Source organism: Gymnoscopelus microlampas (assembly GCF_963454915.1).
Source record: "Gymnoscopelus microlampas genome assembly, chromosome: 12".
In the NCBI taxonomy this organism is placed as follows: Eukaryota; Metazoa; Chordata; class Actinopteri; order Myctophiformes; family Myctophidae; genus Gymnoscopelus; species Gymnoscopelus microlampas.
In genome coordinates, this window is record NC_139949.1 from 11963755 (window position 1) to 11986442 (window position 22688).

The window sequence follows — 22688 nt, forward strand, 5'->3', positions numbered from 1 at the left end:
CTCGGGGGGCTACGCCCCCCTCAACCCCAGCCGCGCACGGGGCCCAGCGTGGGCGTGTGTATATTGGGGTACCCAAATCGTCGGATTAAAATGTGCAAAAGTAAAAAAATAAAAATAAAAAAATCAAAGAAATTATATTTTTTATGTTCCTGTGGAGTGTCGGGACGCGCGGGGACCCCCGTGGAAGATGACGGACCCCTTCGGTGGTGTTTTTTTTTCATGAAGGTGGTTGCTTGTTTCTGGCGCTTGTTTTTAGAAAACCTGGCATGCCAACTTGGCATGCCAACCTGGCATCCCAATGGCGGCGGCGTGTTGTTTTGCCTCGGTGGTGCGCACGGTAAACGGTACGAAGCAGTTTCCCCTTCCGTTTTGCCCTATGCCACCCGTAAATTCAGCGCGTGTGCCGTGGCTACTGTGTTGGCGAGATGTGGTGTGTCGGCGTTGTGTTTACTCGATTACAGAGCTGTGGCTATAGCGTCAGCGGCGCGCGGAAGTGACTTGCCGATTATATAAGTACAGTAGATGTCTTTTTTACTTTTTCCACACAGAACCAGGAGATAACATGCATACAAACTGGCTCAATAGCGCCCCGTGCCAAACAGGACAATGTGGTATTGCAGGTGAAAGTGCTTTATAAGTCAGAGAGAAGTTAGTTGGAATGAGTATATCTGAGGCTTGATTTAGGCTTAAACCTTCTGAAAAACGTTTGAGGGACATAAACAATATGATAATAAATATTATAATTTATTTTTTTTATTCATGGTGTAGATCCTTTAATTCTCCAAACTCAATGGTAATCCATGTCAGAAAACAATATTTCGCAACGGGTTAAATCTAAATCAGGCTCTGCAATGTTAGAGATGTGAGTGAGAGAAAGCACAGTGTCAATCAATGTAAATTGACTTCATCAGCGTGGCAATTATGAAATGGGTGCTGAGAGACGGATGCTTTCAGCGGGAATAATTTCAAAACGTTTTAGCCCGTAATTAGAACAGAGTTTCATTTCAATTAGTGGGGAAAGGTGAACCTTGCTAAGTGAGGTTACGGGAGGATAACTTTCAAACATTTCCGCACCACAATTCCCCAGGCGACTATCTGAGTGGAGAGAGGTGCAGGCCCATTCACTTTGAGAAGCTGCCCCATTATCACTGGCATTTATCAAATCCTCCAGACAGATAATAGCTTAACCCATAAAGGCCTGAGTTTACGATTCTACAAAATGTCTTCTAAATCCCAACAGTATTCCGAAAAAACATATGTTTCTATATCAGTGGTGCTCAAACCTTTTCATGTCAAGGACCCCCAAAATTATATGTATTTGGCCGCAGACCCCCATCTCAAAATGTTTTGTTCCAGGGACCCCCAGAAGCAAAGATTTGAGTTAAAAATGTTCGCTTTAAACAATATATATTCAAAGATTTGCACACATTTTCACGATTTTACTAAAATAGCAGATCTACAAGTTAATAGCGCGGCAATTGGTGCCGCGCTATGAATTTGTATATCTGCTATTTTTGAATAGCCAACGTGTAAAATAATGCTTTTTAGCTCAAATCTAAAAATGACACAGATGCTTCTCGCGGTCTTAATGGTTTAACGTACACTCGCATTGCCTGCTGATGTCATTTAAAGCAGGCGCTAAGATTGAGGGCACGATTTGGGAGAAGAAATTGATAGGAAACTGCATGTGTTTATAGAGTGTACACTGTGTGTGTTTGTTTGTGTGTGTGCGTGCGTGCGTGCGTGCATGCGTGGTGCACCAGCAATACGTTATATAGGGATACATATTTATGAATGAGGGTCAAAGAAAGGGGAGGGCAGGAGCAAGCAGGCGTCGTAGATAGGGCGATAGAAGTGTAGATAACATTAGCGACAGGACGAATTCCTCCCTGACAAAATGAACCACCGGATCCTATAAAATGTTTCCAGTGTCTCTGTGGCAGGAGGTGCATTTCGCCCCGTATCTACATGTCAGCGAGGTAACTTATCTGAGGGGAAAGCAATTTACACAGGGATCAAATGCATGGCTTGAAAGCAAGAGCGAGGCGGTAAGCATTGGATTGTTGCTCCACTGGGACTAGAGCTAAGGGGGGCCAGGGGGGTAAGGAAATAAGAGGAGACGAAAGAGGATGGCTGAGAGTCATACGCAGGTTAGACTGATAGGTCAAAGGATCTGTTGGCGACCGAAGAAAATCCTGTATTGGTTTGATGAATCTACTGTAATCATCAAATGCATAGTATTTTGCATTTAATGATCTAAATTTGAGTATAAATATTCTATTCATGTGTTTTTTTTTTTGTTTATGTTCCTCTAATTTAAAACGTATAATTCCTTGCAATGGACAAACCATTTGTGGACTGTGACAATGAGATGTTGTAGGTTTGGTGCATTTGGAGTTGAAAATATAAGAGAAAATTAAGAGAATGTTGCTTATGTTGTTGTTGTTTTTTTTGTTTTGTTTACTGTGTGTATACAGGGACTGAGCACATCAATGGACGTTGTTGTTAATGTGTCACTATTATTCAGCTGGATAGGTTTTAACTGTAGTCTCTGAGAAAAATGGAAAGGCCATTAAAATACAGGTAATCAGAGCAAAACAGTCATGGCGAACATAATGAGGTCACCAAAAGACATCACTCTTCAGTAAGCACAAATATCACCGAAGTGGCATAGCAGACGAGGGAAGACAACAGCATACGGTTAATATGACTTTAAGCAGACAAGTTTAGACATGCACAGCACAGTGTACAAAGCTAAACGGATAACAATGACGCGTAAAGAGGGAGACGGAGGAAGTCGACTGGCTAGTACGCACATAAGTCAAATTGCATGCCCACAGACGTGACTGCGTTTAGCGAGCATTTTGAAGCGGCCAGTGCACTGAGTGAGTTATAAGTAGTAAGTAAGTACTGTAGTACAATGACATATTTCTAGAGGATGAGTGTTCCCAACCTGAGAGGCTCTTACTGAGAAGGATGTCTGACCAAAAGCGATTCGCCTCTAATAATGTCTCTGCACATGGCGGACCTGTTACTCTGAGCTCTTTGTGTGATGAAGGTGTTAAGTGGAAGATGTGCAAGGCCATGAAGGACTTTGCATTATCAGACTGATCCTAGGACATTTTATGAAAATGTCCCAGCTTAACCACTTGAACACTTGCATGCCTGTTCTGGGCATGTCATAATGAGTGAGCAATCGGCGGAAATAGGCAAACATTCAGTATTTTTCGGTGAAAATATCTGTGAGATCTACCATCTCGCTGAGCGTGTAGATCGGCTATTTTCGGCAAATAAATGTTGTGTAAAGGGGGGAAAGGAGAGGGTCAAGGATAGAGCCCTGGGGAGGCACACCATGGTCAACAAAGTATAGGGTTTAAGTCGTTAAAAGGCCATATTTAGTTAAGATGTTGTGATGATGTTGGCTTTGTAGTTTCTTATCTAATATAATAAGTGTATAGATATGGCACAACGATATGGATGTAACAATATACTGTGTTAAGGTATACTGCAGTAAAAACGAATACTGCGAAATACCGTATTCTATAGCATTTTGGTAGATATGGTACAGTGACATTTCGGACCTTTAGTTTACATCATGAGGCACAAATTCTAAGTTTGTAATAATAGACGTTTAGATTGGCATGTTTTCGTAGGTGTTGAGGAAGTATCTTAATCATCTTATGACTCACTCGCATTGCGGAGAAGTGAAAAAGGGCAAAATACACAACATAAATGTCAGCATTACAGTACATAGATAGACAATGCAATCGGTGGTATAATGTAGTCTCATGCAAGACAATAAATGTCAAATCATTAAATGATATGCACAGTGAACCCGTTTATCCAGCATTGTGATTTGCATTCTGATGCAGTAGGCTTGGCTTATCATAATAAGAAATGCTACTGTACTGTAGCTCACATGGAGACAGACTAAAATATTATTTTTTTGTTGTTGTTGCTAAATTTGGGATATGATTGAAAGAAGAAGAAAAAAAGAAGAAAAAAACATTAAAGTCAACTTTGATGTTAAGGCCATCATCTGGTGATGATTCTTAACAAAGAAAGAAAATAAATGTGTTTTAGGAGAAGAAAAAAAAACACAAAAAACAATGCCATTCGAACAATGTTATTTATCATGCCATGCCTGTGCACCAAATTGAAAGCCAGGATAGGAGATAGGAGACAAACTGAAGGAAAAGAAAGTAAGAAGAGAAGAGAAGAGAAGAGAAGAGAAGAGAAGAGAAGAGAAGAGAAGAGAAGAGAAGAGAAGAGAAGAGAAGAGAAGAGAAGAGAAGAGAAGAGAAGAGAAGAGAAGAGAAGAGAAGAGAAGAGAAGAGAAGAGAAAAAGAAAATAACAAATATATCCTGAGCGATTTAGTTTATCGTATCATCAACTCCAAATATCACTGGAAACGCACAACATACAACTGTTGAGAGGCAAGCCGTTATAGGGCCTCAAAGTCCAATCAAATTATATTGAATTTCTGAAGAAGCACAAATCAAAATTGCAGTTTAGTACCCAGGTATCTCATCACTTGAAAATGCAGCAGTATTGGATGTTGATACTGTATATACAGGAGAAGACAAGATAATATTCGTCTCACTTAGCCAGAGATTTCTCCACACTTGGTCTAATCACAGGGCTAGCACAGGAAAAGTCTGGCTGAACCCATTATCCAGCCCAGACAGAGGGGGTGGAACAAAAAAAAGAAATTGAGGCTATTTCTATTACTGGAAACCAATAATGTCCAACGGATTTTCCATTAGGATATTAAAGCCTTAGTTGTACTTATTTCGTACGCGGCGTTAAACACCAAAAACTACAGATCTACAAGCTCACAAATTGTCGTGACCTTGTAGATGTGCTTTTTTATGGGGCGCTTCAGAATAGTGTCAGGGAGGGGATAATGTTACAGAACACATATATGCACGGGGGAGACTAGGCTGACATACTGTATGGTGGCATAGCATTAAACCCAAGTTGAGTACAGACAGGGCTGCAATGGATAAATCGCTGCATCCCTGAATTTCCAGGAGTATATGGCTTGCTATCATTAGCGAGGATTGCCAACAGAGCTTGTTGGCACAATAGGACATTTGTGTCCCTGTTCTTTTTATCCCTTTGGCCAACATTCAGTAAAAAGTTGATCAAGTTAAAGCTGCAATCCGTAACTTTTATGCCCCAGTCGGGATTCAAACCCAGGTCACCCGAATGATTGCCCACATTTCTGCTGTTCTTATGCAATATCACTTGTCAACTTTAGTAATCTTATTCAAATGCCACTGTATTTTAGTCTGTTCTTAAAACAGACGGCGACTGTTATTTTAAGTCTAGTTTTATTCATACAGTACATTGCACATGAACTTACTGTACTTGTTGTGTATTTGTTTTTACCTTGTATTTGTCTTACATTCTGTGCTATTGTGTTTTCAATATTAAATGTCAGGGACTAAGGTTGAAAATTAGCATTCTAGCTAACTCCTAATGTATATATTTACCCTGCATTCCTAACTGTACTGTACAATAAGTAAGGGATAATTGTCGCCGTACGTTTACCCCCTTCAGGATGATTAAAGACCTCGGCTTCGCCTCAGTGTTTAATCATCCTGCCCGGTGTTATTTCTCAACAACTACCGGTGTGGCGACAATTATCCCGCTTATTACACACCTACTTAATAAATAAATACACAAATTGACCCAAAAGTAACAACAAAACAAAGTATTTCCTTGCTTACGGTAATGAAAGTATTCCATAAGTGTTGCACTGGCCGTCTGTCCAGCGCAACCCGGTCGCCTCAGAAAACAAGGAAGTGTTGATCGAAAATAGAATTAGTTTTCGGTTACTGCATTGTGTATTTCTCGCTTCAAATGTTTTCAAAAACATTCTTGAGAGCAATGTTTAGCTGTACATTGTGTGTTTGTTTACATGGCTGTCATGTTGGATACAGCATAAAATTCAAGTAGCACAGCAGGTGCTCTGAGTCTTTGATTAGACAGCGGTCTGTTATAGGGCTCATCTGTAATTATCCAGGAATAACACACCACCGAATTCAGTGATTGACCAATCAGAATCAAGCATTCAACCAAGCAGTGTAATAATGTACTGTATTTGAAGGCCTTGTTCATTAATATGTACTGAGTATGTACTGATTCTGAAAATACCTTCTAAATCCTACCCTATACGTTTTCTGAAAAACGTATTAAACGTATTCAAAGTATACATTTTTTAAATCATGTTGCTATATATCGTTGTTGTCGGGTGGAAACCTTGTACTGTATGTCCAAAACCGTTTCTTTTTTATTATAATTTTAAAAACAATTTAAAGAAGTGAAAATAGCCGATCTACAAGCGCACAACGCCTCGCGAGCAGATAGACCAACTACAGCCACTGCAGCTGTGTTAGTTATATTGTTTTAACAGACTGGATACATATTGGTTAAAATGACATTTTATTCACTATAGAAATGTCTGTATTCTAGCTTTAATACAGATGCAGACATATTCATACATGTGAATGATTACTGCCGCATTTTTGTTCTTTCCATAAAATGGACTGCATGGATTGATTATTATCAAGCTCCCTCCAAAGTCATTGAAAGTTATAAGGAAAGATATATTTAGTTTGTTGAGAAGCCCCAGTTTTGTGTTGTCTTTATCTAATTATATAATCGGAAAGTCACTTCCACGCGCCGCTGACGCCATAGCCACAGCTCTGTAATCGAGTAAACACAACGCCGACACACCACATCTCGCCAACACAGTAGCCACGGCGGCCGCGCAGATTTTACGGGTGGCGTAGGGCACCTATCATTGCTCACTTCACAGTTTCCACGTCGCAACATAATTTATTCCACTCACCACATTACGGACAAAACGGAAGGTGAAACAGTTTCGTACCGTTTACCGTGCGCACCACCGACACCGAACGGCGACGGCTTGAGGCAAAACAACACGAGCGGCCGCCATTGAACTCTGCGCAGCTCCACAACACACAAGCAGGTCCTTCGCTTCAACCCCCCCCCCCTTCTTACGTACCTCTTTTGTTCCACCCAGGCCGTTACTTTCACTTCACTCATGTCTTGATCACAATATGTCCGTCCTTCACGTGCCATGTACATCCCAAACACACAAACAAACGGCGACGGCCACAGTACAGCACGTTCTCCAGCTAAATCTGGTAAACAAACCAGCGTAGGTTTATCCCACCATTTTGGTAGCCCTAAATAAGCGCACCCTCACAGCCCTAGAGCCCCGTGCACAGGTGGGGTCGAGGGGGGCGCAGCCCCCCGAGACTCTAGTGTACTATAATACTGGAAACATTATTACTTCAAGCTCAATATACAGTACATGTAGGTGGATCTATTCTCTAAAGTTATTACATCTCCTGCACTGGGCTTGAATGAGGAGTCATGTATTATTTGTTTTCTATGACTTCTATCTGAAGTTATATTGTAACCTTTTCTTTTCTTCATCTTACTTTTTCTTAAATTATTAAATATCGAATATTTGAAGTTTGACCGTAGCAATCTTTGTAACCAACAAAGAACTAACTTTCATTACTAGAACATTCATGAATTAATTGCTGGTAGTACTAATGCAGGAAAAAGGCTTACTACAGTGGCTGTATTACAAATGAATGCGAGCACAACACCAATTGCACTGTCTAGAAAATGTCCTTTACATTTGTGGAGTATACCAGCATTCACAGAGATGTTCTTCATGCACTTTGATTCAGTTAGCATAGGTGAGCATACAGTACAACGAGTGTGTTTTGTACCTATGCCAACTAAAAAAAGAGCATAAAGAACATTTTCATGAGTGGCTGCTCTTCTTTACAACAGTGGCTACTGGCTACCATTGTTGCAAAACAATACAAACACTTAAAAGTTTTACAGCAACATTAGAGTGCCTCAAATTGCAGTGCCTTGTCATCTAATATAGCCTATAGGAGAATATAATGTGCTTCAAACAGTTTCTGTTTTTCATATTCCTGTGTGCTCCTAAGTGCTCAAATCAGCAAGTCAAATTAGAACATGTAAGCCCTCCATGAAGGACAATTTTCATAATCCGGCTCTCGGTGTAAGGTACATGTAGGTGAACTGCTCCCAGTGGTGTTTGGTGGTAAATTTGGAGAGCAACTGGAGAGTGGTCAACACAGCAGTGTTGCTAATGCAGCACAACATTGGTACATTATGACATTTATATAAATGAGTTCCAAAAAGAGGGAAGCTAAACTTAAGATATGTTTTTCAATGTTTTTCATTGTGAAACCTTGTAGCCAGGTTTGACTTAAATGAAACGCTACAGACATAAGAGGAATAATACTGCTGTGCAGCCAACAACAACATGACATGACAGGTAAAGTGATGACTAATGCACTGTGATAACCCAATTTCTCTTGAATGATTGCTACAATATTGGTTCACCTCACTGTCATCCGAATAATACAAAACAATGGCTGACAGCTAATTGTTTGGGTGCCTCGGGTGTCTTATGGCACAATGCAATTTCTGACAACGCAGTAAGTTGAAATGGCCAATGCATTAAGGCGTGATAGTAATGTATGGATGAAGTCTTTTGTGTCGTCCATCTACAATTTAATAGGAATCACACACAAAAGAAAACAGACCCTCAGACCATGATTCTTAATGACAATGACGAAAAAGCAAGATACACCGCAGTCATTTCCAATAACAAAGCAATATCCTTCATAATGACGCGGTCAATGACCTTTGTGGAAGAAAATGGAAGTTAGGATTATCTAGCGAAGAACAGGCTCCCATAATAATAATAATCATACTAATAGGAAATATGGCATCTAGGCAGCAGTTGTTCTGCATGTACTCACAATCGCGGTAATTAAATGCTCATTAAGTGTACCTTAAGACGTTGTGCTATGATTCACTGAGGTACAAATGATGACAAATGGAGAGCGAGGGAGAAAAAAATATAATTGTGATGATAAAGTAAACATTGTAATTTGCTTGTTTTTCATTAGCTTTGTTTTCCAGTTCTGGGAGATGAACTGATAAGTCACAGGCAGCAACTAATTCAATCACAGCATGACTCTATAACAGGTCTCTCATGAATACGTCCAATAGGAAACATTTCTTGGCAACCAAGTGCCGACATAATGACCGTGTTGCTGTGAAAACAATGCTGAAATCCCCCCCCCCTCTCCCTTGATGAAGTGCAAGCCACTATTTTAATGTATTGAAAAGCGCATGGGTGCGAGTGAGTGAGTGAGTGAGTGAGTGTGTGCGAGTTTTTGTACCTGGCGGAGGTTGCGTGTCACGCGGACATCGTGCCAGGCGTTGTCATTGAACTTGCCATTGGCGGGTTCCACCAGGGCCTCGAAGGCACCGGAGCCAAGGTTGAAGACCAGCCACACCGCACCATTCCTCAGGGACAAGTTGACGTAATCGGCCGACTTCCCCGTGTGAAGCAGGAGGCCGTTCCTCTGCAGCGTACGAAAGGACAGCGTGATCTCGTCCAAACTGCTCTGTATGGGCGTCTGTGACAGGTTGTAGCTGAAGAACTCGTTCCCTTTGAAGGTGGCCACGGACTCCTCCTGCCCTGGGGAGGAACAGCAGGAAAGGACAAATATCTCAGAGACCGATGTTTCCAAAATCGTCGGGCTCAAGTTTAGCTTACCTTTATCAACAAACGTACTGCCATGTTGAGGGAGAATGGTGCACTTAGTAACTACCACTGGACTACATTGGATGAGAAAACATGGAGATAGAAAGGGCCTTTTTAACAGTAATCTCATCAGTAGCGATCTTGTAGAGTTCTTCCTCACTTGTGCTAATGCTGCACTCCCTACGAGAACGCATGCATCTCACACGTTATGCAGTAAAGAAGGCTTACAGCATACTGATGACTCTCACCCAGTGGAACAAGAACCCAACGGTTGGTCTTGAAATAACCTGACAGGGAAGTGGACAGAGAACAACTTCAGGGCCACCCCGGTGTTCCAACCAATTATTGTGTGTATCACGTATACTGTAGGGTAAGCAAACACCTTACTGTAACACTATGGGTTTGCATCCAGTTCATGACCTGTGTTGTCTCTTCTCCTCACTCTCAACCGTTCTTTTAGTCTAGGAATGCTGGTACAGTGTTGTTCCTGAACTGCTGAGTGGGCGATTTCAAAATAACAGGGTCAGGCGTCCCAGGAGCCTGTTGCTGTTGAGATTTAATTTGAGTTTGGAGATCTGGGTGATATTCTGTGTGTTACAGTACATACAGTAAGTGTACAGTACGTGCAGTGGCATTACACAGGTGAATGTACAGTACTTGTAGGTCTGAATTGTGTGGATAAGATTGGTTCTTGGATGCCACCATTTTTTTTTTTAGCTGAGTCCTCTGAAAGTGTTTTGGACCTAATTCAATGAAAACTTTGATGGGGAGGTTTGAGCTGCGAAAAAGCTGCTCTCAGCCACTGTGCATTATCTCAAACATCCAAAGTTTCTGGACAGGGCATAGTCAACATTACTACATCCAGTGCATTGGCCTTAAAAACAGTTTCATGACTGATCTATTCAACCAAGGATTTGTATTTGTATTATGATGAACGGTGCAAAAACCAAAGAAAAAAGTCACAGTATATTGATATAACACAAGGCATTGAACATGCAGTCAATTGTCAGTTTAAAAAAAAATTCTCTTTGGGATATCTTTAATGCACATGAAATAAAACAAACAATCCTACACTTGTGTCTATGAGAGTAAATGTATCTGGTGAGTTCTGTTTATCAAATCCTTACAGTCGATTTATGATAATGTTTTTGAAGTTTCCAACTCAGCAGTGACAATGATTCACATTTAATAGCAAACCTACATGCAGGCCTTTATTGGTTATTAACAACTACTTAGTTGTTGTTGTTGGGTCATTTGTCAAGTACATTTGCACATACCTGAAATTAGGAGCAGTGGATGCTATTAATACAGCACCCGGGAAGCAGTTGGGCGTTAATGTCATATTCAGGCACACTTCGGCACATAGACTGGGTGAGCTGAGGGTCAAACCGGCGACCTTCCGATTCCCAGATGGCCTCTCTGCCCACTCAGCTACACCCTGCATTAAAAACATCAACAACCTGGTGAAAAGCGTTGTATGGATGTTGACAATGTGGTACAGCCGACACCCACCAAAGTAAAACTTCTCCAACATAAAACCATTCAACATTGAGTGGAACCAGAACCACAGCACTGAAATGCAGTAGTACACACTGTATAATACACTAACAGCCTGTCTGCTGTCAATATCTGTTCGCTCCTTCCTTCCTTTCTTCCACAAAGGAATCCTGCCTTATTGTGCATGCATCTAAAGACAAAGTTTTCAATTGTCAAGTTGGATAAAGCACATTAGTCCTGGATTTGCTTATATTATGGTCTTTGTTCTTTTACCTTAGGCAATGACAGGCATCATGGCATTATACAAGTAATTAAAAATCATCAGAAAAGCTGATGGTTATTGTACAGTAGATGAAATAAGCGTGTTGATCACGTCAAGGCTCCCGTCATCACCATTTACAGATGCCCAGTTTAAATGTCTTTGGCTAAAACGTGGTTGTCAATTATGCCACATTTATGTCAGCCTCCAAAAACCCAATATACGCTCGCTTTTGTTCGTTTAAATTCACCATGGAAAGTGTGGAGCCTCGCCAATAATAATCCTCTGGCAAAAACAATGAAAGGAACAAAGAATAACTTTCACTTAAAGAACCGTGGAAAATCGTAACAAGAGCATCTTCCTAATAGCATTGGCCGTGCTTCATCGTTGCCTGGAGTGTTTTCTCACTGTTTGAAAGGAACTTTCATTTTGCAATCAATAACTGTCCAGGATCTGTCATTAACTGATGCCGTAAATCGCGCAGTTTTATTACATTTACACCTCCTTAGACTCCTTCAGAAGATTCTGACAGGTGTTGGGGAGGGGGGGGGGTGTATTTATGACAGATAAGAAGGTTGAAGCGGTAGAATAACTTACAGTATTTAGCAGCATAATTTTGGCAGCATACGCATGAGCTTCGAGAAGCTCATATGAGTGAATAATGTTATCTTTTGGCTTGGTTCAACCCAATCACCATTTCTCAAAGTGATAAACTCTATCCTTAAGCTAGTCTCCATAGTACCAAGACTTTAATCTATTATGTCATACTGATGTACAGCCCAGGGCCTCTCCAGTGATGATGAATGGCTGAATGTCTTTGGGGAATCGTACAATATTTTTCTCAGAGCTTTTCTGTCCAAATGAGGCTTGTAGGAGTGTTATCTGGTCTAAAGCAGAAAATGGACCCTCAAGCCCAGAAGGAATCTCACGAGGGGTGCTGTGGCATGTCCCTGGTGATTCTATTTCTAGGGAGTTGGTCACCGATGTGATACACGGTATTATAGACGAGGATGTTGGCGTAGTGCCCGTTCAATGCAACCTCTCAGACAAAACCATAAAAAAACGGAGTAAAACGGGATGAATTCTGTGGGTTTCATAAATATCTATCCAATTAAAACGTATTAACAAGAGCTTGTGACTAAACAATAACTACACTGGATTCATTGGAACAACGGTTGTTTTTTCCCCTCCCATTTCCTGAAAAATAACAGTTCTAAATGATGGATAGTTGGGAACCAAATGGACCCTCATGGGTCTGTAACTCTGAGAGCGTACAAATGGAACCAAATGAACCCGTTAGGGTCCATTTGGTTCCATTTGTACACTCTCAGAGTTAAATTAACATTGATTTTACAATATAATTTGGGGTCCCAGAGGTAGAAATGCCATTAAATGGGGGTCCGTAGCCTAATGCATGTCAAACTGTTTTTTAAAATAAATTAAAATGGTTGAGAATCACTCCTAGAGCCGTACAAATCTTCTCTTATGGGGGTCCCTGGCATATCTTTTCTAATGGGGGTCCGTGGGCTAATAAGTGTCAATTTGGGGGTCCTTCACATGACAAGGTTTGAGATCCACTGATATAAGCTTTCCACCCGCCAGTGACCATATGAACATGTACCCCTTCCAAAAAGTGGGCAGCAGCACATCCCTGGTGTGACACAAACACTATTTCAGTCTCTGAGGGAGAGAGAAGTGTGAATGTTCACAAAATTAATGCAGAATGTCACATTGTGGGTGTCAGGCAGAAAACTTGTATATTTCATCTTTTTTTATGTTTATTTGATAAATGAATGTCCTACTTTATATTCAAGTATGACAGTGTTGTGCGAAAGTAGCAAAAATGGATACAAGCGCGACAAGCTCTACACGTACTGTAGCTCTACTATAATTAAACATTTTAGCCTATAACGCCATGCCCAAAATAGGGATGCCAGGTTGAAAGTGTGTCTGCGGGTTTTATAAATATTGAACCACTGAAAAGTATGAACCAGAGATTGTGCCTAAATAATGCATTAGATCATTGTAACACAGGTTCTTTTTTACATTTCCTGAAAAGTAACAGTTTTGGTCATACAAGGTTTTCCCACCGGACACCGACACAACATCTAGTGTATAAATTAGTTCATGGAGAGTTATTATACATTATGAAAATAATGAACGGGAAAAACTGACCATGCAGATGAGTGTGACCTGAATAAATAAAGGCTGATAACTGAGTTGAGGTCAGTTCAGTTATCCCCAGTCTATTGAAATGCAAATCAACATTTGACAATCAATAGTGTTCTATAGTCTTACTGTAATTGCAAACATCATACGTTTAGAAAAATTAAATAAAACAGTCGCCATGGAGACAGGGTGTGGATTATTTTCATATCATTATGCTGTACGGAAGCAATGTCTAAGGGGAGGGATACTTTGATCTGGTGGAAACAGATGTAATGTGGTTTGAACATATGAAACAGTGTAATGAATGGCAATAATAAACACACCAGAATGACTGAATATCACACATATTCAACTGTGAATGAATACAAAACCTTTGGGGGGGGGGGGGGGGGGTATTTAGAAATAATTTATAAATGATGTATTTAGAAACAATAATAACTTTCTTTGTTCAATATTGCAGTACATGTTTTACATCATGCATAACAATTGATAAGGGGTATTTGCATATCAGTCTTGTACATCTTTCCTTTCTGCTATCCGTATAGAATATGCCAAGCTTATACATTGTACATGCTGACCTATTTTTATTATCCTATTAGTATAAAACAACATTATTTTTGCCCTTGTTTTTCTTTTGGGAAAACCTTCCCTACTATTTCAGCATTTATGGCTTTAAGTGTTCATGTTTCTTTGACTGCATCCATTCAAGCATGATGTCTGTCCCTGGTGGGGTTCACCTACAGTATTATATTAATATGGATAGTGTACTACATCTGGGCTTACCAATAACCATCCTAACCTAGCCTGGAAACCAGACTAATCTGCCAGTACAAAAAATTAAGAAAAATGCCCTTGGCACATTTGGTCTGGCTACGCTCGGTTGTGATTGGATTTCGCTGCCCCCTAAGTTGTGGGGCACCAATCAGGGCCCAGTATGCAAATGTGGGGCGGGTTTATCACCAGAGGCATTTTCTAAAATCAGCTCCTTGGAAATGCAGGTTCCACACAGAGATTCCAGACTAATATCTACGCAGTGATATAGTCTAATCCTAACCACTTAAGCCCTATACGTTCATATACCGTAGTTGTACAGTATGTGAAATAATGAAAATGTCAGACCTACAAGCTGTGTCACAACGTGAGATCGTAGATATGTTATTTTCGCAGTATGTTCATTTTCACTAAATGTTCTTCTATTTTTGCTCAATGTTCTTCCATTTTTGCAGAATGTTCTTTTATTTTTGCTGAATGCTTTTTTCCCCCGAAAGTTCCTCCATTTTTGCCAAAAGTTAAAACTATTTTTACCTACTATGAATATTCAGGGATGCTAATCCAAAAAAAGAATAAAAAACTATAAAGAAAAAAGAAAAGAAAAAGAATAAGGATTCCAGGGCTCATGTGGTTAAACTGTAAAAGAGTCCAAGAAAATGCATGCATTCAAATAGAGTCACAGCAGGTGGTGGATTAAAGAAACGCAGTGGTGAAAAGAGATGATATCCTCACATTGTTTAGAATGCTCCCAAGCTGAATTTAATGTGCCTCACTGCACATTAACCTCGCCGCACATTAAATTCACCTTGTGAGCACTCTAAACAGTGTGTGGTTATCATCTCTTTTCGTTAAAACTGTAAAATACCCATCTGTCCTTTTTCTGCGTTCATTTCTTTTGTCTTTGTGCAAATGTTCTGAAAGCGTATGGATGTAACGGAGCAGCACCACCAGAAATCCAGGGGCCAGTGAAGCCCCCCACAATCGCTGGAATTACTGTACATCTCTTTCAAGCGAGACATGGCTTTAAAAAGAGAAAGAATATTTTTAAGGGAGCAAAAACGGGGGCCTTACTGTCAGATTCAAATAATATTTGTAAATAATTATCTCTGCCATAATATCATGCGAAATCTATGTGTGTGTGACATTTTTAAAATTGGTAAACGACAACCATGTCAATTTTTGTGAATTACTAATCGGCACAGCAGTCGTCCCTCAAGTCTATGGGATATGCATCTTGTGGGGCTGGTCACAGCAATGTAAATATGCTGGCACAAGCTACTGTACATTCATATATGTGACATACTGAACCGCAAAACTCGCAAATCACAAGTCTTAATGTCTGTGCACATTCAAGTCGGTCCAAGCTGTTTTACTTGCCAACGATTGCCAACGCATTCACCAAAACGATGGAATAACACAGCTCCGTCTGGAAATCACAGCCATGAAGAGTTGCCGAATGAGCATGCCGGATTTGACAATAACATGTTTTGGGTGACGGTACATTCCTACTGAATTTGATGGTAAATATGTCAAGCGGGCTGGGAGACCAGTCTGTCTATTTTCTCTCTCCCCATCTCATGCTGTGTGTGTCACACACACAACACACACACACACACACACACACACACACACACACACACACACACACACACACACACACACACACACACACACACACACACACACACACACACACACACACACACACACACACACGTCTAATGTCTCTTTCCTGAGACTATGCTGGCATGGTCTGCCAACTTTCAGATATAGCTGTGTACATCTCATCCTACAAGCCATTACTTTTCAGTTTCATGTACAATGGACTGTCAACGTGTGTAGCCGCAATGTCGATGACATTTCAGATCTCTCTGTGACTGCGGGACAGTGAAAACACATTTCAAATCGCAACCTTTGATCAACTGGTGATACGGACATAATTGACACAAGGAATTCTCTCATACACTGTATGAGAGAGACAGAGGCAAACAGTAGAGTTGATGTACAGCACAACTGCTAATCGCATGCAGTGCTACTTTCATGGCTGTATCATTATTAGGGGCATGTCTCCTGGCGAAGAACACCTTTCTAGTTGGTGTATATTATAACGTACTGTCTGCAGAGCAGGACACAGGTAAAAAGGTTTACAGCATACTGGGCAATTCAGTGCCACTTGAGCTGAGACCACAGTCTATAATATTATAATTAACACAAAAACATTTTTATTTATAGTTTAAACTTAAATGTATCTATTTATTTTTCTCAGTATAGGACGGCAGGAGCATTTTTTCCCACTAGGCTTTTTAGGATCCTTGTTTCCTTGCTGTGTACTAGTTAAACCAGTTTAAAAGCTATTTTTGTACCGGCACATATGCTTAAATTTCACATTCCAGTGAGTGCACTACAGTTGAAAAGTGCCATTAAAAATGCATCAAAAAACTCGGTTCATGTCTCTCCTAGTATTTCCATCATTGCAAATCAGCTCACTCTATTTACAAAAAAGCAGTTTACCAGCAGTTACAGCTAACAGGGATGAGCTTCTGCTGGCATGCATCACCGTGGCAAAAAAATGGCTAACCCAGATTTCATAACAGGAATTGGGAACATTTCTTGAGTATGTGAGAATGTGAGAAGTATTCGACCAAGCAGCAGCAAAACATATTGTCAGAAATTATGGATAAATGCAATGCAAAGGGTCCTATATGAGATGACTCAATTTCACCACAAAGCTTTCCTCTGTAATTGTTAGGTGGAAGTAGATGGGCTGTCACGGAAGGTGAGCAAAAAACTAAACAAAGAAAAAACGACTTGACACTATCGATATCCCTTATGTTTATGGAAATCAGATGCATGTGTGCATCCCAGGTATGCATAATTAGACGAGAATAAATAATGTAACAAACACATTTCTTTCATACAAAGACTACTTGCGCTTGTGATAATTTTAACAAGCAAAAGAAAATAGTTGAGAAATCACAATTCGTAGTAACCCTGGAACATTTGAATGAAAGTCAACATTACACTTTGCCATTTGCTGACAAAACACATTTCCTTCACAGACAATAAGGACTTTACTGAGGCTTCTGATAGCTCCTGCAGTGGATATACCTGTAGCCTGCCTTGACTAGTGTTGACGTATATGTTCCCTTTGAAAACACCACATGAAAAACCAAGCCGAGGCCAGGCTGTGAGCATAGGTGCAATGCATTACCTTTGTGAAACACTGCAGGGGTCAATGGTGACGTTCCAGAGGCTGGGTCAGTGGTCAGGACAAGGGTGTGAGGGACGGGGGAAAAAAAGTCGAGTGAGCACAGACAACACAATATGACAGGAAGCAGGAATGAGGAGGCAAGTATATGGAAGAGAGAGGACGGGAAATACTGGTGCATCACACTAAAACTAAAATGACTGCAGGGCAGGGAAGATGAAGGTTAACGGGTGATCAGGAAGCAAAAAGCAAAACTGGTAGGCCCCATACCTTGGCGTTTTAACATCAGGTGCGCCAGACCTTGAGGGAAAGAACAGAAAAAAGGATACGAAAACAGGAAGTTCATAACAGAGGTCCGGGAAGAAATCAAAAGCATTGTCACAATGTTGGACTGCAGTTTGTGACAGACATCCTGGGGTTGGGACGGATGTCGGAGGTCAAAATAAAACAGAGGACAAAAATCAAACCAAAAACAGACAAATACCTTGAGGGAGGGGAGGAGCAAGGTAAGAAAAAAAAACATCTTGCTCAGTGCAACACCTTGAGGCTGTTGCTCACAGAGATGCTTTTTTTCCCGAATGGAACACATATGCTTACTTGAGGCAGACAGCTTTCGCAGATTGTAATTTTGTTACAGTAGTTATTGTCATTTATCCAATTCATAAAAAAAAACACAGCTCTTTGACAAGGTTTTCCCCCACCGCAAACGTCTTAAATGGAACAGACATTCAAAACTGTACCCGTCAGTAATCTGCAGGATTCTGTTCAATTCAGCAACAAAATGGCTTAATAAGAAAAAAACTGTGTGACAGGGAAAATCAATAACCTAGTGTGTGAAAGATAATTATTTGACAACTTAAATGCTTTTGGGATTCTTGTGTCAATAATAGTCAACATTTTAAGGCCTCTCAGTCGCCTCAACGCCGACCAGCAGCGAGGTGTTGAGATGCAGCCAAGTGTCCTGTAAATGCTTCTAGAAAAGAATTGAAGCTGACATCTTACCCAGAGAACACCGTGGTAATCACAGGCGATTCGAATGCATAGATTGTAGGAGGAAGCGAGGGCAATTAACTTGTGGATGAGATTGATCATTTCATCAGGGGCACCCTATGGGGGATTTATAACGCTGATCATTTGTTAGTGAATTGGCTACTGTGCATACATTATGCCCCTATTCCTCTATGGTACAGTACATCCAATGACCTTGCATGAAACAGGAAAGCAAGGTTGAACCTAGGCATGTTAAACATCCACGTAAACTGTATAGTGATGTTTTTTCCGAGGCACCTCAGCAGGCTGAGCCACATAAATAATCTACTGTTCATTCAGTCGGATCTCCCTTCTTTCTCTTCCGTGATAAACTTTAGCGAGATTTTAATTTCGTTAAGGCTTTTTGAGCTTGCAAACCTCCACAGGGACATGATGCCTGTTCTGCATTGAGATGTACTGTAGGGCTGCCGTCTCTTGTGTTGGCATAGTAACAAGCTTATGTTTCCTCCTTCATGTTGGTGATCCAACTCGCCAGCCCTCTCTCGTCTCCTCTGTCTCTCTTTTGTCTTTCAGTGGCCACTGGTCACTGCTGGACTGAGGGCAGCATACCCGTGACAATTGGCTGTTCCGTTTCGCCCAATTTAGTCGTTTATGCCAATCTCCCGATTCCCTGCGCTTTCTAGTCCCTTGTCACGGCTAACTCCTATACCGCAAGCACAGAACACCGGAAAGCACAGACAACCTCGTCTCTTCCGATATGCGTGACGTCAAAGCCTCTTCTTTTTTCTTTACCTGACAGTGAGGAATTTCACCAGGAGGATGTAGCGCATACACGCTAGGGCTGGGTGATACTGTATGACTGCAAATCAATATCACGTTTATTTCAAACCTTTGCCTCGATTACTATTAATGAACCTTTTTTTAAAAGTATATATATAGTGAAAATAGTAGATCTATAAGCTCACAAAGTGTCATGGTGCGGCACGTTGTGAGTATGTTGGCTATTATTGTATGCCACCACTGTACAATGAAGTACAATACAGGGTTAAGTGGTGAATACAAAAATCTATTAGAATGTTTTTGATTCGATTCGTTGATATATAAGAAAAAAACTACAGTATACATTAAACTGCTTTATTCGATTAACCTACATGAGCAATTAAATGGATTATTGTTAAATATCGGTTTCGGTATATTTTCGGTTAATTGCCCAGCCCCAGTACACGCTACTCCACTTAGTTCCGCACCCCACTGAAAAGGCACCATGACCAACCTGTAGGAGTGAAGAAAAAGGTGCCTTTTGTTGTTTTTCAGTAATATCCGTTTATTTCAGCATTATAAACACAACAGCGAAACGACAGCATTACTGTGGAGAGATTCCTATTGATATGTTTTGATCAATCTTTAAAGTGGGAATTATCATAATGTGTTCTGTGAGATACGCAAAATGAGGCTAATCATTCTTGTCAGGGAGACTGGTCAATAAGGAGTCTCTAAGTCTGAAACACTTACACTAACAATCTGCCAGCAGGCTACATACTGTAATTCTGAGTGACACGTAATAAATCATTTTGGGTGGGCTGGGTGTTAATGCGTTCTTTATGCCAACTGACAGCGTTTCTAAAACAGCATTTCAAATCAAAGTGGCATTTCAAATCAGACAGAGGGAGCCGTCCTTTAGTTTAAGGCCAAATAAGAAAAACAAATGAACGCCGATTAGCTACTGTATTCACTGCACTTTAGCCTCAATATATTTAACAAGAGTCCTAGATGCTCCTCGATTCTGGGAGGAGGAGAAGCCCATCACACCAGGGTTTAGAAACGTGCTAAGTTTGGGGTTCCATGAAGAGTACTGCATTACAGAGGTTGGAAAAAGCCTGCTGTAGAGGGATTACACCAAGGTCACTGCTGCCGAACGATGCTAGCCTGCTAGTACCAGCCCTGTCCTTGTCTTACAAAGTTATCTGTGGTTGTGGTGAACAGTAACTAAGTACATATATTTAGCGTACTTAAATAAACGTTTTGAGTATCTGCACTTTACTTGAACATTTGTATTTTTGGATACGTATGACTGAATTAACCACTTTAACCACGCTCTATTTACAAATATAGTGAAAATGGCTATTTTCACTATTATTGATTTCGTTTTTTTATGTTTGTAAAAAGTCTAAATTTCAGTACAGCAATGAAAATATCTAAAGTCTTTTTTTTAAAGCATGCACTTTTGAATTCTATAACTCAAGTACAAATTTGAGTGAGCAACTTTCACTTGTAGTTGAGTATTATTTGACAAGGAGTATCTATACTTTGACTCAAGTACTGGGGATGAGTACTGTACTTTGCCCTCCACTGGCCACAGCTAGCCACCTTTGTCTCTCTCCCTCCCTCTCTCCCTCTCTCTCTAGTTACCATAATTGATTGTTCTCGCAATCTTATTATTGACTATTGACACTTGACACCCGGCATCTCGTGTGGAGGAGGAAAAAAAGGGCAAAACTAGCTGATGTCGCTATTGTGGGCTTATGTGGCTGAATGCAGCACGTGACCGTGTGCTTAATATTACGCCTGCCTACGTTTCCAGCCGTCGTCAGTGAGAATTTTTCTATATGTGTGAGGGATTTTCCGTCTTTGTTGTTCTGTATCAGTTGAGCGTGGTGGCCGGTCCTTATCTCGTTTTCACAGGCCCGTTTCCGCCCTGCACGACAAATCAAGAGGATGCTACTGCGCTCCTCTGGCCCGCAGACCACGGCCCCGCCACGGCCTTCACGCCTGCCTTCGTCATACGAACGGGAGACACCGCTCACGGACTCACCTGCAGCACAAATCTGATTTCAAGGTGTTCCCTGCTAAGCAGAAGTTCCGTCGGAACAAAGAACTGTTCCTGCAGCACTCATTGTAAACCCCTTCGTTCAAAGTCCAAATATAGCATATGGGTTACCATCGCCGCTATCTTTGCCGGAAGGGGGGGGGGGGTGATGTTAAGCTATAATGTATGGAGCAGTCTACTGTGGCCCCAAAGAAATAAGAACCACAAAGACTTGCTGCCGGATGTCACATTGAATTGTGCCCTGGATAGAGAAAAAAGAGCATCTGAAGAGAGGCATTTTTTTCACTGTCATCATTGTTTTCATGCATTCTGCACAGAGGATTGTCTCCATGTCACAGCTTTAATCCAATAAAGATTCTGATGCGCTCTCTCTTTGCAGTGTGCCATTTAATAATTCCTGGCTATCTGCTGAGCGTGTGGTCATACCGTCTTTTGTTTGTCACCATCGGAATTAACAGTGACTAAATCCTACGTTTTTTGGAAACAGACCTTCTGAAACGAAACCTATTACCTGTTACTGAGGCATGTCTTGTAAACACATAGACGCCTCGATTGTTGTGCTCAAGCCCTTATTTTCTCTTAGGCATATTAAAACATCTCTAAAGCAACTCTGGTTTGGTTTGCTACTGCAGTTGCAGGATGGATTCTGCATAGCAATGGAGTTGCGAGATGTTAATGCTCCACAACGTTCGGTAATGTTTTTTTTCTCCTTCCTTTTCTGTCACCTGCTTCAACACGGAACTGTCATAAGCAAAAGCAAGATTTCACATAGCATAGGCCTGCGCGTGTGTGCGTTGTTTTTTGGTGTGTGCGTGTGTGTGTGTATGCATGTGTGCAGACCGGGCTGCTCTTCAAGTCAGGTGCAGTGATTTATCATGTGCAGTGGTCCGGTGCACCTATCACGGGTCTCCTGGGCTTGTCGGTCGTCCTGTCACTGCAACCTGAAACCCTTATAGGGGGTGATGGATGCCCCGCTCTGCTGCAGACTAAACAAAACTCTCCCTTTTTCAGTGGTGGTATAGCCATTGTAGAAGTCCACGTTTACAGATGTATCCTGTATCTATCCCACATCATTACTCTAGAGGTGGCCAATGTACTGCAGAGGTCCCCCATTCATGAATGAGTCGGGCATCTATCCTGCATTAGCAGTTCTAATGCACTGGGTAGTTACCGAACCAATCCTCCTCGTGGCTGTGTGGACGCCAACACTAAAATTCTCCCCGTCAAATCCGCTTGGAAGCAGAGCAGAGCAGAACAGCAGTTTAAAAAACATTCAGTAAGAAGTGGAAATTCTGTGACGGCTGCATCTGTAAATGCTGGGTC

General features: G+C 41.1%; 1 protein-coding gene across 1 annotated transcript in view; it reads right to left on the reverse strand.

Annotated features, from left to right (window-relative positions):
- The window catches only part of nrxn2a (neurexin 2a), a gene marked incomplete at both ends in the record, with an annotated part of 214644 nt that overhangs the window by 157370 nt on the left and 34586 nt on the right, over nucleotides 1–22688 (reverse strand). The window contains 3 exons of the mRNA XM_084075179.1: nucleotides 9277–9578; nucleotides 17552–17593; nucleotides 17819–17848. Of these exons, the coding sequence (XP_083931305.1) occupies nucleotides 9277–9578; nucleotides 17552–17593; nucleotides 17819–17848 (374 nt within the window). The remainder of the gene's footprint in view (nucleotides 1–9276; nucleotides 9579–17551; nucleotides 17594–17818; nucleotides 17849–22688) is intronic.